Source organism: Pezoporus flaviventris, unplaced genomic scaffold (genome assembly GCF_033815535.1).
Source record: "Pezoporus flaviventris isolate CSIRO_AGI_PZ_B2104156 unplaced genomic scaffold, CSIRO_AGI_Pfla_v1 ptg000035l, whole genome shotgun sequence".
Classification (NCBI taxonomy): Eukaryota; Metazoa; Chordata; class Aves; order Psittaciformes; family Psittacidae; genus Pezoporus; species Pezoporus flaviventris.
Genome location: NW_026892583.1, coordinates 13,978,024 through 13,996,985, shown reverse-complemented (window position 1 = coordinate 13,996,985; position 18,962 = coordinate 13,978,024). Strand labels below are relative to the sequence as shown.

The following is an 18,962-nucleotide window of genomic DNA, read 5'->3' as shown; positions in this document are numbered from 1 at the left end:
TTTTTCACTTATCTGAACCTTTTTTCAATTGTAACTGACAACCAAGCATAAACATGGCTCAGCAAGTATTAAAATATACACATATACACAAACACTTTTCTTCATTTACAAGAAAATTATTTAGGGCAAAATCCAGCAGCCCTTTTCATTTGTGTAAGCACAAGTCCTGATCAAAAGCCTGCTGAAGTCAAGCGGAGCATATCCAATGACTTTCATCAGTTTTGTATTAAGCCATTAACAACCCTAAAGACAGCCAAATCTGAATTAGCATTTCTACAAGGAAAAGTCCAATTAGTAAGTGGGAGAACTCCAAAGTAGGTGTGGTATGCTTCAAAAGCTGTGCTGGTAATACATGACATAAAATCAAATCCCTTGTCCGGTATGGTATTAAGACAGATCTCAGGCTTTAATATCAGCTACTGACTGAATACTTATTTTTGTTAATGATAGTAAAGGTATCAGTCCAAGCATCTGGGACAAATTCCAATTTTGAGTTATTACATTTTTATCCAGCTGAATCTCACTACTGCATCTTCACATGCAGAATCGTTTTCAGCTCTCAGTATTAAGCAGCTCTTGACTGTGAACTCTACACTTATTCAACTGAGAGTGGCTACATTTCAGTAGTCTATGAAATTATTATGTACAGTAAAATCTCAAGAAATATTATGGGTATTTATTCCATTTTAATTTGAGTGCATTAGTTAAAAAGAAGCCCCATTCTACAGAGGCACATCCAATTCAGCAAATTTAGCTTTGACTTTTTAACATTATATCGCTAAATTACTTTCCTCTGGAATTATAGTAGGCTTAAGCAAGATATTAATTTTGCGCAAGACTAAGCTACATACTGAAAGATACTGGCCACTTTAATTAGTTCAGCTCTCCCAAAATCATTTAAATAATAAAAAAAAAGTAGAGGAAACTAAGAATAAGTTGCATGTCACACATTTAATTTCCCTGTAACTTCATATTGCAAATTTGATTTCAAAGATGTTAGGTCAATCAGCAACAAGGAATCCAAATACGTGGCTTTTGCACAAATAGACAATCCAAAATCATGAATAAAGATTCAGTAACTTATAAGGCAGCTGACAGAAAAGAAACAGCAGTGTAACCTAATGGGAGAAAAAGTGCGGATGACATGGAAGGCAGCAGGACAGTTTATTTACAGTGTACAGCTCATAGTTGGCTTTGAGGGACCTATTACTGTGTGCCATTATTCAGACTCCTTGCTTCTCCACAGAACAAGACATAATCCTCATGTTTCCATAAATTGTCATGGTGAGGTATTTCATGTGAGCTTTCATTTTAAATCTGCACATACAATGCTTCCAAGAGATATATTAGGTACATCCTCACTTAATTACTAGCACCACTGCAGGTACATGTTCGGACTTTATTTGATGTGTCCATCATCCTACACAGACTCTGTACATGAACTCTGACTAACAGATCAACTTTATCGATGCAATTTTTTTTTTCCCTCCTGTTGAAGTCTGCACTAGCCTCTCAAAGGAAAGAAGGAATTACACAATAATACACCATGTTCAGATGCTGGAAACTCATGACAGCTTCTCATTCATTCAGAGGAGGCATTGAGGTAGCTGACTTGAAGAGAACTGGTAAACCACAAAGTAAACGGCAAGATGCAAGTCAGGCTAGTGGTAACATTTGGATTATAACACTGAAAAACAACTTTGTGAGTATAGCTGAGCCAAGTAGCCCCACAGCAGCACTGATGAAGTACATCAGTTCACTGCTGCCACTCCAACACAGCCAGAACAAATACTCTGACACAATTCATTGGAGGGCTCCCTCCTTATACATCAGATTTTATGCTAGTCAACTATTTCTCTTTAAGAATGACTAACTCTAGGGTGCTAAATAATCAGGCCATCATCTACCCTGTGCATTCCCAAATGAAGCAAACCCAGCAAATTATTCTTTTTTTCTCAGTTTCATAGGCCGGGGGGGGGGGGGGGGAAGGGGGGAGGGGGGGAACATATGAAAACACTACAACAAGCCATAAAGTAAGAGAACTGATTTTGTCATCAAATTCTTTAGACATTGTACACAGACCTTGGACAATAGTACGACAGCAGCACTACCCATGTGGGATTTCCAACGCCCTTAAGAACTGTAGATTTAATAATTTTGAGGTACGCTTTAGCAACAACAAAACCCCCAAAACATTACATGCATAAATTGAGGTCAGTGTATCCCAAATGATTAAACCAGAGTGATCTAATATTCATACTTTCTCTAGAGTACGTCTCTTTGTTTTAGAGTGCTGTCTTGAGACTTCTTGGCAGAGAGGAAGACTACGAAGTGCAGCTGAGCAGTTCTCTTGCCTGAACTGCTCTCGAGACAGCACTTTGAAACAGGGAGAGACAGGACTCAGGAGGACATATAAATATCTTATAAGGTGCTGGAACACTCAGTAATTAATTTTTCAGCAAGGAGAAGTTTTTATTTCAGCAATGTGTAAAAAATAAATTTTGAATTCCATACCCACTGCCTGGCTATTCATGCTCTGACCTGAAGTAATAGCAGAAATAGAAGAGTCATAATTAAAGAACTTGCATGAAACAGGCCAAGAGCCCCTGCTTTTACTTAACCTGATTTCTATGGCAATATGAGAGCTGTATTTCCATTACAGAAGTCTGTGGAAATTTTTTGGTTTCTTTTTATATAAACCTAAGAGAAAAAAAAAGAGAGCACTCTGACTTTAATTATGGCAAGAAGCAGAGGGTGAAAGATCCTGCAACCTTGCAACCTTTATTTACTCCAGTGCAGAAATGCTTCTGCCATTCTGGAGTAGGTTAGACAAAGCAAAAAAGCGTTAGCCACACCAAATGTGAATGCCCGGCTTTTGTGGGAACTTTACCTCAAAAGTTACAATGAGACAGATTCAACACATAGTCTGATGAGGAAAAGAGTACTCCTCCATCCCACCACTCCTTCCTGAGCACTGATTTTGCCAGAGGCTCTTGCTACATGATTTTAACCCATCTCTCCTTGATGTATTGTTCTTGCAACATGTGGGACCACTTGCCCTATCCCAAGCTCTTCTCCTGAGTAAACAATTAATGATAGCCTCAATTAGCTCCCTGATTAGTTGATCTGCTCCATCTGCCAAGATTTGCAGGACAGCTTTGGACATGTACCTAAATGTTTTGCTGCACATTTCCACTTTCAGCCAGGAAGCTACAAAGTAGAGAATCTATTTGTTGTGATGTGTCTGGAAAAACTTCCAAGATCAAGAAGTCATCAGACCTGAATATGAATTCAAAAAATGCTGAAGTCCCCCGGTTCCTTGATTTCACTTTTAGTAAAAAAAAAAAATTAAATTCATACACCACCGCTGCAGCCCAGCACTGACACAACAGACCCAGAATAAGGATGATAAAATTATTTTTCAAAAAAATGTGATGGTTTTAACACATTGTTTCATTCCACAAAACAGAAAAAGCATCTGGGGGAAAAGAAAAGGAAAAAAAAAAAAAAAGAAAAAAAAGAAAGAAAGAAAAACAAATAAACAAAACCCCCACAACAGTCATGGAGTAAAAAAAAAACAAACCAAAAAGCCAACAGAAGTCAGGAGTGCAGCTCTGACAACACTTATCTGATGCCACAGTATTGGATCCAAACAGCTGCAGAGACAGCAAGAGAATTTAAATCAAGGCAATGTGCTGGGTAGGTGCATTGCAATACTTGAGCTAGTCTAGCTCTTCATCTCTGGAGTTGATAAACACACCAGCAGGAACCCAGTAAAAATCCTTACCAATACCTTTTACACAAGTTTTCATAAACAGTTCCTTTAAATAAAAAAACTGTCATCCTGATATACCCACATAAATGTACCTACAGCATTTTGCTCCTCTGGGAATTACAAAGTCATTTTATAATGATTCAGCTATTTGTTCAGCTGCTTGCAAACTTACTGACCTAATAACGAACAACAATTCCTATTAAATATTTCTTTCAAAGGTCTCATTCATAGGAATCCAGGAAGATAGCACCAGTTTCCACTAGGCAAACATATTTTCAGCAGTAATTCAAGTTTTGTACACTAAGAATTCCACAGAGGTAAAAAGACATTTCTTGGATCAGATTCTGGCATTAGCAACAAATGATTAAGGTCTAAGGCAGCAATGTTCGAGGGGGAGGGGAAAAAAACAATCAAAATAAACTCAAACCTCAAAATTAGTAAACATATGGGGACACAGAGGGTGAGGTCACTGGGTTACCAAAGACAGAATCGTGCAGAACAGATGAAACATTCAGTGCTCTAGGTAAAGGCAGCAGCATGAACTGCCAGCTTGTTGCTCTTAGCAGTTTGATCACTAGAGGCAGTGGGAAAGTCCTTTTCCAGCAGACCCCAACCACTTGATTAGGCAGTTACCAAGAGTAGCCATTCTGATCACACATCGTCAGAAACCTTTATTCCATTTAGTTGCCGGTGGTGTTTTTCTCTGGAATTTATTTTGTTGCTTTGTGGTTTTGTTCAGGTTTGGCTCTCGGTTGGTTGGGATTTTTTTTTTTTTGATTTTTTTTTTTTTTTTTATTAACAGAGGCAGCCAGTAGTTAGTGAAGCTTAGACTTCATGGATAGTAACAACACAAGAGTGATTCCTCGTGCACCTCACAAGCATGCTCTAGCTTCAACCCAGGACAAGGTTTTAACGGGATTTTGACTTTTTCAAGAGCCCTTCTCAAATTTTGCTGAACTGAAATTGAAAGATCTGAGGGAGATTTTTATCCAAAACAAAGAGAAGACCTGAGAAGCCCCTTTAGGAGTTAACCCTGGCGAAGCAAGGGGGTACTGGGGAAGCCAGAGTGGTTCCTTTGTGATGAAGCTGCTGCCTTCTCCTCTAAGCTGCTAATTTTCCACAGGACCAAACTGTCAGGTCCTGTGCATACAGAGCCCAAAGCCATCAGAGCCAAGAGGGCAGACTGGTATTTCCTGGACATCTCAATTCATACTACTTCATTATCTCCAGGGTAATTTCTTTTGCAAGGGGTGTCTGCTACAAAATCAACCAGAATGAAACTATTTGCAACAGCCCTACAAAGAGATAGCAAATTGCTGATGTTTTCTTATACTTTGGATTCAAGTCTGGCTGTGAGGTGTGAGCCTAGATGTTAATACAGCTGCCTCCTCCCTCGTTACAATACCCCTCCATTAATCGGTTTCCCAGCCCAAGAATTTTGCTTGCTCTGTTCAAAATACTGTTAGAGTAGCACAGCTGCCACTGAGAAAGCTGGTCAACTGCCATAATAAGTATGAAAAAAATTAAGACACTAGGGAGAAAATAATTAAACTAATGGAGCCAGTTTACCCATTCCTGCGTGTTTTTTGTAATTCATTTAAAAAGAAGCATCTCAGCTGCTTGTCCTTGAACGCCCTGGGAAGCTCTCTGCAACTTAACATATATAAATGGTTTCTCTGGTCACTGACTCTTTTTCTCAGTGCTTCAGCTGAATGCATCAAAATCAGGGGAGTAAAGAAGTGTCCACCACAGCATAGATGCTCCAGCATATGATGACATCTCCCTTCCATTGCTCTCCCTCAGCCTGGCAGATGAACTCAGTTCTATTGAGACAAGAGTGCCCTAAAGAGCACCCAACTTTCAGTTAATTTCCACCAAATTAGAACAGCTACACTGTGAGAACAGCAAGGCTGTCAAAGGAAAGACAGGGAGCACAGGTGGAGCAATCAGGAAACTGCAAAATGGAGCAGGAGCACATAGCTTCGGTGTGCCTTCAACCTGCATCACAGAGGTGACTCACAACCTCATTCTATGGCCAAATGCTTTGCAAATAAATCAAGTTACAAGGGCATGTAGAGACAGGACAGGGGTGAATGGCTTTAAACTGAAAGAGGGTAGATTTAGATTAGATATTAGGAAGAAATTTAGGTGGTGAGGCACTGGTACAGGCTGCCCAGAGAAGCTGTGGGTGCCCCATCCCTGGCACTGCTCAAGGCCAGGCTAGATGGGCTTTGAGCAATCTGGTCTAGTGGAAGGGGCAGGGGGGTTGGAACTGGATGAGCTTTAAGGTCCCTTACAACCCAAACCATTCTATGATTCTATGAAGTTCACACAGTTAAAGACAATGACAGACTACAGTTAGAGCTCGCATGCAGTCCACAAGTGGAGTCAGATACTTCAAAGATTGCTGAAGAACTGCATTTAAGTACTTCTAAATGTCTCTTGCAATTCTAAGTCAGCAAATGCTGGTTCTTGGGTCTTAACACTCTCTCCAAAACACATCACCCTTCCAGTTCACGTATCCTTTCTGCCTCCTTTTGGTGCGTTCTCCATCCTGTATTTTTCCTTCAAACATTGTTAGTCAGAAACATCTAGACACACACACACAAAATAAACACTTTAGCAAAGACAGAACTAGAGCATAGACCACCACCACAAAAATTTTAGCCTGTCACAGTTTCATGCAAGTTTGTGTCAAGTTCTTTCCTTTGCTCCCTGAAACTTTCTGACATCTCTTATGTAGGAGGAAGAGAGCACCATTGGTACTTAATACGCGATGAATAATTTAAATACCATTTTTATTGTTTAAAAAGGAAACAGGTTTCTTTCTTGCATGCAGAAACGAAAACTTGTTAAAACTCAACATGCTTTAAGTGCTTTCCAGTCAAAAATACTATTTAAAAAAAAAAAAAAAAATCACTACCAAAGTAGGTCACCTTTCCTGGTAAGACAATCAAGGATTAAAGCACTTAGGCTCCTCGTTCCCCAAACCAGATGCTTTCACATTATTAGGAAAGGAAAAAAATAGTGGCTTTAGTTACTGTTTTTCCACAGGTAACTTTCCAGACAGAAAACAATGCTTGGACTGTCTTCACCATACAGACAACAGTAGTGCCATTATTGTAGTTGTGTTTTTCCACATATAGAAAAAAATATAATTAACACAGCTCCAGTTAATTTTACTATTAAAAGCCCTGTGGGGAACAGTGCAAGTGACAAGAACCCAGTGCTGCCAAGGTTTATGTGATATTTTGTGCAAGTTATTGAATGAGATAATTTGTATGTAGCTACAAGCAACATTTAACAAAATTGTGCGGATTTACTGATGGGGAAAGGCATCTAATTATAGCATCAGTGAATTAAATATTCCTTTTATCTGGGGCACCACCAAATCAGCTCCTGCAGCCATGGTCATGCCAACAAGCAGAGGAGAACTGTGCTCACAAACAGCCTCCACAGCCCTACAGTTCCAGATCTTCCTGCTAAAACTGCCAACTAGTGCAAGACGTAAAGAAAAAACATGTGAAATGGTAACGGAGCCAGAGAGGAAAATTCTTAATGTGCAGTGGCTACCAAACCTATTTTCAGCAAAAGGGGGAAAAAGATAACTCAAAATAGCTGGTAGAGGAGGAGAACAGAAATGAAATCTGCAGCACTATACTCTGAGAAGACTCTGGTACACAAAATCGTTCCCATTTAGACTTTAAAAACATAACCACGGAACCATTTTGATTGGACTTCAATCTCACAGAACCCCATTTTCACAAAATCCACATCTGAACAAAATTGGAGTTGGTCTGCTTTCTCTCTCAACCAAGAAACAGATCTGAGCAATTCATTAAGGTGTTTCTTAATTAAATTCTTCCTATATACTCCACTCATTCTGCCCTCAACTAGAACATTAGAAAAAATTCATATAGTATGTTATTATTCCTTCTTGTGTGTGTAACAAACACGTATGACTTTACCTTCAGAGGCACTGAATTACTGGTCCAAAGTACAATTTCCAAACACTTTAATGTGAGGTAATATTAATGAGCTCCATTAACATCAAAGAAAAGCAAAGCATAGAGACATCATATTTAAATAAACAACTTTGCTCATTCCTCCCCCCGCAGACATGTAGCCTTTGAATTAAAATATCAAACATAGTTAAAAATAAGAATGAAATTCTTTGTTAAGCAGACCTGTGTACTTCAGTGTCTGGTTAACCCGTTACTTTTCATTGTCTTCAATTCATTCAGTTTTGTAGAAACAAGGAAAAAGAAGATACAGGGCACCAGCAGCAGTGATAAATAAAAAAGAATGGACGTAATTGCTTCTCTTTAACACGGTATGACAGATTCTCATGAAAAAAGAAAGTGTGCTTCAAAATCTCTTAGGATGCAAAACATGAGTTTTTACGTGGAACTTCATACGCATGTTTTCATGGTCCTGTACATGTCATTCTGTTTACTGAAGTGAATCTTACCACCTAAACTTTATTGCAGATCCTTATGAAAAAAGTTCATAAACCTCTGAAGTTATATTTTATCAATCAGGATATAATAAGGGTTTAGCTGAAGTTATAAAACAAAACAAAAACCATGGTTTCATGTGCATTTTATTCAATTCTACCCAAACTTGTTTCTCTTTCATCTTAATATTAGGGTTCAAGACTGCAACTTAAATAACCAAAAACTGCCTCCTGGAACAAGTCAGGCTGACAGCTCTCTACTACACTACTTCAATTCGTTTTGTTTTTAACAAAGGCAACAATCCCATGACTAAAATAATGCTTTAGGCAGAAAGAAAACACTCATATTCTCCATCCTGCCCAAAACAACATGCAAAACTAAATCAACAAACACTGCAAAAATACTCCCAGACCATAACTTAAAATGCTGACAACAAAGACACAGAGAATGACATGAGAAAGATGCTGGAGGAATAAAATAAAGCCACTTCCAAAAATGCAAGGCGCTAAGTGCTACAGCATAACATAATCTTACCCTCTAGCTGAGCCTTCCCTTTTTATCTCTGTATTCTAAATTTGCACTGGTTGCTTTGCTAAAAATATACTTTGAAGTTGTCACAGCTATTGGTCCTGGCTTGTCTTTTTTCTGCCTCTAAGAACAGCTAAAGTAATAGATCACTGTAATTAGACTTTTATGGGTGCAAGAGACAGTTTGCTTCAGTTACAAACAGGAACAGAGAAAAAAAATGAGCTAAAGAGGAAAGAAAACTAAATAAATTTAAATAAGATGGCTGCTTCTGAATATGGAAAAACTACCACTAAAAAAAACCCAAGGCTTATCACCAAAAACTCTAACTAGAAAGAGGGAAACAATACACAAGAGCTAAAGCTACCTTTTCCAAGACTGGAAAGACAGATTCATATGTGTAAAACGAAAATTATTTATTCAGTGCATGCATTACTTGAATGGAGAAATTTAAGGCCTATAGGATATATAATAAAATATATTATACATATATATATTTAAAATATATATGTTCAAAGAATGTATCTCCTATATTAGGCCAAATGATATAGTCAGGAAAAACAAAGATTTGTTCATCATCGCTACTTTAAAGGAATTCAAGTACATGTGTGTGCATGCATATATATATATATGTATTTATATATCTAAAACCAAGAAAACAGTTATTTCAGGCTCTACCTACCTACCATGTTACATGCATTTCCCTATCTGTAACTTGGCACTAATCTGAATCTTTAACCTCAGCTAGGTCTTAACTTTCACTGCGAGACAAATGATGGAAAGAAACAACAAATCACAAAGTGTCTAAAAGCCCTTCCTACAGGTAGGTCACCTCCACCTGACTCTAAAAACCTGTTTCTCCCACTTGTATGACAGCTTTATTTGTGTCTAAACAATGATGCAGGTCAGCTTCTGAAGTCCCCTGGGAACTTAACTTCTTGCAATTTTACACTAATGCCTTAGATCATTAATCATTCATACACGTCTAACAGATGCCAAAATCAAACCCACACTCCCTAGTCTTAGCGTAACAAAGTTCCCCTAACAGCTACAGTAAAGGTCAGCAGCATTAGCTTTGTTCAAGGACATTGACATGTGTCAAACTTAAGCAGTACAAATTGTTTGCTACTGCAGTGCATAAAGGGTGTTTGCAGGTATCTTAGTCCCTGTTCAAGGTAATCTGAAGAAGGTACAAACCTAAAGCTAGAAAGTCTTTTTTTGGTTACTGTGTCTGCTTTTTGCAAGAAACAAAGTCAGACCAGCCTCTTCAAAAACATGGCTACATCTATCCTAAAACGAGCTGGCTCCCTTGGCCACACTACTCCAGACCTCCACTTGCCTGAGAATTAGGAACTGCTTACTATTACTTGATTGCATTTAGTCATCAAAATTTATAAATATTTGTGGGCACACTAGTACTATCCTCAGCTTTGTAAGGTCTTCTCCCTGCCTGACATTTATCCCTTAAAACACTCTGGTAGAGTAATTGCATCTCTTCTACACCACTTTCTTTTGTTCAATTAAATAAGCTATTTGTTTCTAGTCTATCAGATGTAACTAGGTCATGTCTTCTGAAGACAGGAGATGACAGTGGAGAAGACTACACCATGACCTACATGAGGCCATACCACTGGTCCTTTGCACTCCCCTGGAAATATTTCTCCAAGACACTCGGGGATTATATTTGTGTTTTCATTGCCACAGCACAATACTGGACCATGACTGCCCAGCATACTTGTGCCTCTCTTCTCTCCTGCTCCCACCCAACAGACCTGTTACATATAGCCATTCCCATCTTTGACCCCCACTGTACAGCTTCCCTCTCCCTCTCTGCAGGGCTAAATTAAATGCCACTACTGTGGTTCCTCTCCCCAAGATTTTGCCATATGAGTTAAGGAAAGAAGTTTAAAACTGAGATACAGCTTTTCATCTGGAAAGAGTAAAAATTAGGAAATGTCAAGAACAAGATGTCTCAAAATGCCATGAAGTATAATGATAGTACAGAAAAATCTTTGCATAAAATTTAAAGACAACAGGTCTTCAGTGCTATCAACTCATTCATTACCATAATTTTACAATTTTATGTTAAAGAACCAGTTACAAAACAGAATTGATTGTGTGAGAATCTCAGATTTCATGTACAAAACCAAGGTTCAAGGCCTTTACATGCAGCAGAATCCTAAAATACAACTGAAGAGACAAATAATTAGAATGCCAAAAGGATTCAACAGTTTAAATGCATTTTAGGTTCAGTTGCCTCTTCCTAGAACAGCATAAAACCTTGAAAGCATTAGGAAACTTCAAAAAGATGCAGACTGTTTTCATAATAAAGTATAAAAGTTGTATTCATGAAATCCACCGCATTTTAACACACTGCATCTTTTTCTTTCTTTGCCATGTCATGATTTGGACTGTACCCTTATGAGCTTTGTCTGGTTTGGATTGCTTGGCAGTGTCCTATGGAGATACATTTCACGAGATGCTCAAATTTGAGATCCTCAGGACAGTGAGAAGAGCATGCAGCAAGCTCACTGCGCTGGACTTCAAGAGAGCAGACTTTGGCCTCTTCAGGAACCTGCTTAGTAAGGTTCCATGGGATACAGCCCTAGAGGGCAGGGGGGCCCAAGACTCTTGGTTGATATTCAAGGATCACCTGCTATAAGCTCAGGAGTGTTGCATCCCGACTAGAAGGAAGTGCAACAGGAGAGCCAGGAGACCTCCTTGGATGGATAAGGAGCTGCGGTGGAAAAAAGAGTCTTATAATAAGTGGAAGCAAGGACAGTTGGCATGGGAAGAGTACAGGCATGATGTCCGGGAAGCTAGGGACCAGGTTAGGAAAGCTAAGGCCCAGTTAGAATTAAACTTAGCTAGAGGTATTAAAGATAACAGGACGGGATTCTACAAGTACATAGCAAATAAAAAACAGACGAGGGACAACGTAGGCCCCCTCAGGAAGCTCTCAGGAGAACTGGCTACACAGGATTTGGAGAAGGCTGAGGTTCTGAATGACTTCTTTTCCTCAGTCTTCACTGGCAAAGGCTATGACTGCACCACCCAAGTCTGGGAAGGCAGACGCAGGGACTGTGAGAATAAAGACCTCGCACCCACTGTAGGAGAGGAACTGGTTCTAGACCATCTCAAAAACCTGACTGTGCACAAGTCCGTGGGTCCTGATGAGATCCATCTGCGGGTCCTGAAGGAGCTGGCGAATGAAGTTGTGAAGCCGCTGGCCATCATATTTGAAAAATCATGGCAGTCAGGTGAAGTTCCCGATGACTGGAAAAAGGGAAATATAACCCCCATTTTCAAGAAGGGGAAAATGGATGACCCGGGGAATTACAGACCAGTCAGTCTTACCTCTGTGCCTGGCAAAATCTTGGAGCAGATTCTCCTGGATGGCATGCTAAGGCACATGAAAAACAACAAGGTGCTTGGTGACAGCCAGCATGGCTTCACTAAGGGGAAATCCTGCCTGACCAATTTGGTGGCCTTCTATGATGGGGCTACAGAACTGATGGACAGGGGTAGAGCAGTTGATGTCATCTACCTGGACTTGTGCAAAGCATTTGACACTGTCCCACACGACATCCTTGTCTCTAAATTGGAGAGACATCAATTTGATGGATGGACCACTCGGTGGATAAAGAACTGGCTGGATGGCCGCACACAAAGAGGAGTACCACGAGGATGATCGGGGACTGGAGCACCTCCTGTATGAAGACAGGCTGAGGAAGTTGGGGCTGTTCAGCCTGGAGAAGAGAAGGCTGTGTGGAGACCTCATAGCAGCCTTCCAGTATCTGAAGGGGGCCTATAGGGATGCTGGGGAGGGACTCTTCATTAGGGACTATAGTGATAAGACAAGGGGTAACGGGTTCAAACTTAAACAAGGGAAGTTTAGATTGGATATAAGGAGGAAATTCTTTCCTGTTAGGGTGGTGAGGCACTGGAATGGGTTGCCCAAGGAAGTTGTGAATGCTCCATCCCTGGCAGTCTTCAAGACCAGTTGGACGAGGCCTTGGGTGATATGATTTAGCGTAAGGTGTCCCTGCCCACGGCAGGGGGGTTGGAACTTGATGATCTTAAGGTCCTTTCCAACCCTAATTATTCTATTATTCTATGATTTCATGTGCCATTTAGGCCAATTTAAGAGCAAACAAATAGCAGTTTTGGTTTTCTGACTAGTTCCCAATACCAACACAGTATTTCCTTTGTCTGAAATCTGAACAGCCAATTTTAACCGCAACATCTTCCCCATCTTTCTGCTTCACAGTCCATGCATTTTTTGCATGTGTACATCTGTCTTCACAACTGCTTGCTCTCCCATTTTCTGCCTTATCACTACTTTGGACCCGGTATCACAGCAACACTCCAGCTATTTGACATGACTGGAACCCTGAAATATGCCTATAGAAAAGCTGTTAATGTAAGGTTGCCTTTTCTTTTTTTAAATGATTACAATTCATATCTTAAACCAGCATTTAAAAAGAGGGTAAAGCTGCCAAGTGCTGAAGGTAGCAAACAACTCAGATTTTTCTGAAAGCATTTTGTGGCAGCTGCAAGTTTGTATTACATTTACTTAGAACAGTAATTGCTTTTGGAAATTAGATTTTCCTGCTTGTTCAAAAGATTTATGATGAGTAACCATAAAAATTCAAAATTTAACTCCCTAAGTGCCAGTGTTAGCAAGTAGATATAGAAAATGTGCCTGGCAAAATTAAGCAGAAATGGAAATATACATCAGATAATCCAGGTCATTTCTTTGATGATAATCTTTGATACACCTCAGAGCATGCATGCTTACAGTCAGTCTAAACATCTCTAACAGTACAACTTGTTTACTCTTCCCCATCCTAAGAGGACTCTCTCAGGAACAGGAACGTGTTGCTATCCAATCTACATTTTCATTTCTGTGTTTTCATCCTTCTTGTTATATTCCCCAGGTACTCCTAAACAATTATTCCCTATTGGTATTTTCAGTTCTTACTTAGTCAAGCCCTAATTTAATTTTTTTTTCTTTCAGTGACATGTTTTTCCATCACCCTTTCTCTAAGAAGATTCGATTTGCCAAATTATTTTGGTAATATCTCACCTAATACCTTTCATGCCAGAAGGTGTCCTTGAACTGTTTGTCTTCCAATACAATCTGCACAAGTTGAACTTTCAGACCTGTATTATTGGAACAATGAGCCAGAGGGCCTCTGGGATGTAGTAACCAGCACTTGAAGCTAGAAAAGCAATCAAGGATGGCTGGATTTCACAAGGGAATGCAACCAGCCTTTATATTTTCTGTTACTGTTTGCTTGCTGTGTATTTTTCTCCTCTCACTGGCTTTCTGTTGCATTTTTTATCTTCCATGCTGTAGCACCCACACAACGCTCACAGACTGAAGTGAGGACTGGGATAGCACTCATTTCCATAGAAGCCCTCATGTATTGACATCATCTGCTCCCATGAGAAGGAGGGTAGTGCATTTCAAACACTCTTTTCAAACATTGTGTACCATTCTTCCAATCAATCAACAAAAATCACTCTTCCTCTATCAATAACAAAATATATCAGCATCTTCTCCAGATGTGTCCAAACTAATTAAAGAAAATATGGTGCCTACATTTTACTTACAGAGTAGTGCTTAAATGGCAATGCAATTTCTGCAGCACCCTTAAATTTTTCACTGGATGTAACTATGCCACACAGACAAATGACAGCACATCCTTACTGCAGCAGTACACATAGCCCTATAACCAGCCCAGGGCTAAGTACCAAGACATACAGAGAGATGAGAGGAAGCACAGATCTTAGGAGTGGGATGTAGCTTGCTTAATTATAGATACCTAGTAAAACATAAGTACCCAACAGTTCGGTGTCAAGGCACCCATGACAGTAAATGGAGACCTAGTCAATACAGCTTATGTAGTTTAAGGTACAATTCATTTTAACAAGTGTAGCATAAGGCAAATTACACCCTAAACATTACCCACCCTAATGACTGTATCTGACCTGCCCAGTTCACACACAGATGTTTTCCAGAACAGCAAAGCAACACTGAGCATTTTGGATTAAAAAAATAACGTGCCTCACAGTTTGGTAAATATCAGCCCCCAAAAGGTTAACCCTGAATGCAGAAGAAAATAAGACTTGTCTCATTGAGACCATCTGCTGTAGCAATCAAAGCAGTTAGAATCCATTTTCTTGCAGAAGTCTGCAGAGAATATCACAAACTAATTGGAGTCAAAACAAATAAGTTTATTTTGTTCTGCATGGCCAAAATCCATCCCACTTAGCTTTACCTATCTAAGTAAAGATAACAGCCTGTTCTAGGCTTTTCTCCATAAACGAAACAGACAGAGGTTGCTCCAAAGGCACACTCAGCACCACCTAAGATCTGATTTGTCCTTTGTATGTGTGCATCTCTCACTAGTGATTATAAAGAAATCCAGGCTGCCACAATCATCCACTTGACTTACAAAACTCAAATAGACCTCAGTGAGTCTCAGTAAACAAAGCATGAACAATTTGAGATTGTAGTTGGAGGACCTTTCTCCTTCAAAACCCAAAAATATGACAGTATGTCAAGCAATAAAATAATTGACACAGCAAGAATTGCTGTGGTCCCATTACTGAAGCCCACCCTTATTTCTTCCTCATTAGGGAGATCAGCAATTGCATGTCAGGATGTTTGCTGTGAGAAGCAAGACTTTTTTTTTTAACTGTGACACAACACCATCCCTGAGCTGTATGGTATGATGGCAGATTGTGTTCTGTATTTCAGGGAGTCCAGTGCAATGTTTTTCTCATTCATTACTGGCAATCAAGCCATTTGAAGGAAAATGAGAGATGAAGAGCTAAACACTCATTTGGAGAGAGGAAAGATAATCAGGAGAATAAAAGTCTTGTCTCAGATTTTGTATATGATTTCTCAACACTAAGGAACATATAATTGATGTGCAACACATATAACTAATATCAAACAGTAAATTAGATTCAGAGAGTCACTCACCAATGGAAATTAACTTTGAAGAATAAGTAGTACTAACCCTATTCATAAAAACAACAAAAACCTCAACAAAAAAACTGACAGATATGCATTAGTTTAATATTGACAATATAGAATACTGTATTACTGAACAATGCATGGGGCATGCCATTCTAAAAGATAACTAGGTATTTTGACACGACTGTTTTAAGAAGGGCTGAGAATACTGATATCTAAAGAACACCAGTAAGGAGAGATGAATCAAACTATATGAGTATGCTCCCTGTTGATACCACAGAATTTGCAAGCCTTATTCTACAGCAACAATAATGAAACACAAAAAGGCAAAAAAAAAGAGAAATTCTTAAGTAGAAATGCCATGAGATACAGAGAAAGTGAGGCACATTCAAATAAAACATAAGATCTTCAAGGATAGGTATGTGTGCGTGCAGAATCACAGATTTAATGCCCTAATTCTAGATCATGCAACAAGAAACTTCTTTCATATCCCCTATCTGCTTCCACCTGCTGGGGTGTTGGACCTCTCAGCAAACAGGTTCTAAAAAGATAATCTGACTAACTGAGTACTGCTTCTTCCAAATTAGCAGCCGAAGTGTGTTCATAACACATTCAAAACAAACAAGCCTACACATTACCCAGAAAATTTTCCCATGCTAACAATTCCAGATTCTAAACCAAATATGCAACAACTAAACCAAAATTATGGTTATCAAAAAGTAACACTTTAAACAACTTATGCTCTATATGAAACCTAAATTATTTTCTCAGCACATGACAGTTATCAAGATTGCAATCACGCAAGCAGAAAACTGAACCATGTACACTCAAGACATTTCAGTTGCTTATAGCTGGTTTATAAGGTGTAAAAATGAATGAAAATATAAATTTTACCCAGGATCACATGAGGAAACTTGATTTGAGCTAGCACCGTAGCTGTCGCGTTAACAGAATGGTATCTTATATAAGCCATGCAAGAAATCTTTTTGTCAGAACCGTACAACATTTTCACATGCTACATCAGAAATATTTTGCAGAATAAATAAAATATATTTACATGACTTCATTAAATTACAAAAAGACTCATTTTCATACAGATACACCTAGCCCAAAGTAAAACAATACCCTAGCAAATGGATCAGTAGACTGCTTTCCTTCATCTTTTATACCGCCTCCAAAGTACTTCAGAATAAGACATTTTACCATGGGGAAAGGATGTTTCACATCATTTCATCATGCATTGCTGTTATTTTACCTTTGTCATTCATTTTTCACTTACACTTGAGAGGTTTATATCTTAATTTAAGCAATACAAAACAGGAAGTAAGAACAACTACTATGCAACTAAAATCACAATATGAAAATAGAAAAAAATGTACTAAAAGATTGTTGTATGCCAGTTGCTTTACACTAGTGCGATAAAACTTGGAAGGTATGTATAATTATTTTAACTAGATTTAGTAAAGTCGAATGATTAGCTAAAGTCACACAACTATTCACAAAAAGTCACAATTTCAAGTTAATAGTTTGTCTTCAGGTATTTTATACAAACAAGCTTAAATACCTCTACTGAACAGAATAAGATTTCCAAGCTCTCAAATGTTATGGTTTTAAATAACTACTTTCTGAAAACTATTTCACAGTTATTCATCCAAGCAGCCTGAAATATACCTCTGAATTCAAAAGGGGCACGGGATCCTTTTACAAGGCAACCATATAAGAAGAGATTTTTTTTTTTAACAGCTCCAAATCCTTACCTTTCTGTAGACTATCATATTTGGAGAACTCTCCTCTGGGTCAGGGGTTTCCACATTACTTGGATCAGTGGGTGCTTGGGCCATGTTTGCCTCTTGTCACTCAGACTGCAAGGAAAAGAAGCAAAAGTCAGCATCACTCCAGGCTGCAGGGGAGCATGGCTAGGACACATGACTACCTCCAGGGCAGACAGACAAGGATGGTACAAAGGGAACCATGCTCCAGACTTCACCCAGTGCAGGATTTTATCACACTATGTCAAACAAATGCTTTGAATTGATCTGTCTTAAGCACAACGTTCCACGAGTGAGGACCACCATATTGCTGACATTAGCATCATCACACACACACTTCTCCCAGTTCTGATCTTGCATCATAAGCCCCAGTTGAATAAAAGACTAATTAATACACACACTCTGTTTCCTTGCTATAAAGCACAAATGGCTAAGACTTCTCTAGATTTTGTGGTGCCCTCAAACAAAAAGCCAAGGAGAATAAAAAGCTTTCTGTGAGACAGTACAAAACCCCACCGGAATCAGCTTGTGCAGCACTGCCAAGCACACTGCTGGTTGTTGCCTGCAGACGCTCAGAGCTGCCTCCAGCTCTCCACAACCCCAGAGCAGTAGCCAGGAACCAGGGGGCATAACTGATTGCTCAAAGTAGCATCCCTCACCTCTTATAATACATCAGGGAAGTGGCAGCAAGACAGAGGAAAACAACCATGTGTAATACTCCTTAACCTGAACTGTCTTCTAGAAGCACAGAAGTGCTGCCTTATCTCCTTCAGGTCATGCCAGACTTGAGGCAAAAACATTAGTTTAAAAAAATAAGATGAAATAAGGGCACAGGACGGGGAGGACACTTAAAAGTCTAAGTCAAATGCTGTTTTTCAAATTTTAATTCCACCAGCACATTTGATAAGCTACATCTTAAACGCTGTGGAGCCATGTGGTGACCTTTCCTAGCCTAAAAGGTAACACTGCCTCTTAAAAACACTGGCATTAAAGCTGTTTCACAAGCTCAATTTTTTTAACCTTGAAAGTTTTGGAATTTTCCATCTCAACATACTGTATTAAAAATTGAGACAAAAAAAGCCTAAGTATAGACATACATAATCTACACATTCTTTCCTAAATCAGCTCACTGTTTTAAACTGTCTCCCTTACTTAAGGAAGGAGATACTTTCCTGTTCCTTTCTCTACTCACTTTTCACATTCCCACAGGAGACAAAGTGCCCTAGTATATAATATACACATACAGCACACAATTCTACATGTAATACAGTCCTAAGTCATTGTAGCAGTCAGTTATCAGCAGCCAAGGACAAGTGGCAGAATCAAACGACCTCAGACCATATCCCAGCTCTGTCCAGTTTCATCAGTGAAAAGGCTATTGCTGTAACATGGCATCCTCCACTGGAGCCAGAACCAGATGAGATATCCCTTTAGCAACAGATATC

The 18,962-nt window shown here is 39.2% G+C and overlaps 1 protein-coding gene across 7 annotated transcripts in view; it reads right to left on the bottom strand.

Annotated features, from left to right (window-relative positions):
• Positions 1-18,962, bottom strand: part of RGS6 (regulator of G protein signaling 6) — a 291,990-nt gene that overhangs the window by 261,161 nt on the left and 11,867 nt on the right. For 4 of the 7 annotated variants that reach the window (XM_061462703.1, XM_061462707.1, XM_061462705.1 and 1 more), the window contains exon 2: positions 17,506-17,610. In XM_061462703.1, coding sequence (XP_061318687.1) covers positions 17,506-17,589 — 84 coding nt within the window. In that variant the 5' untranslated portion in view covers positions 17,590-17,610. Of the gene's footprint in view, positions 1-17,505; positions 17,615-18,962 lie in introns of those variants that run through there. The other 3 variants (XM_061462706.1, XM_061462709.1, XM_061462712.1) reach the window with 3 other exon arrangements.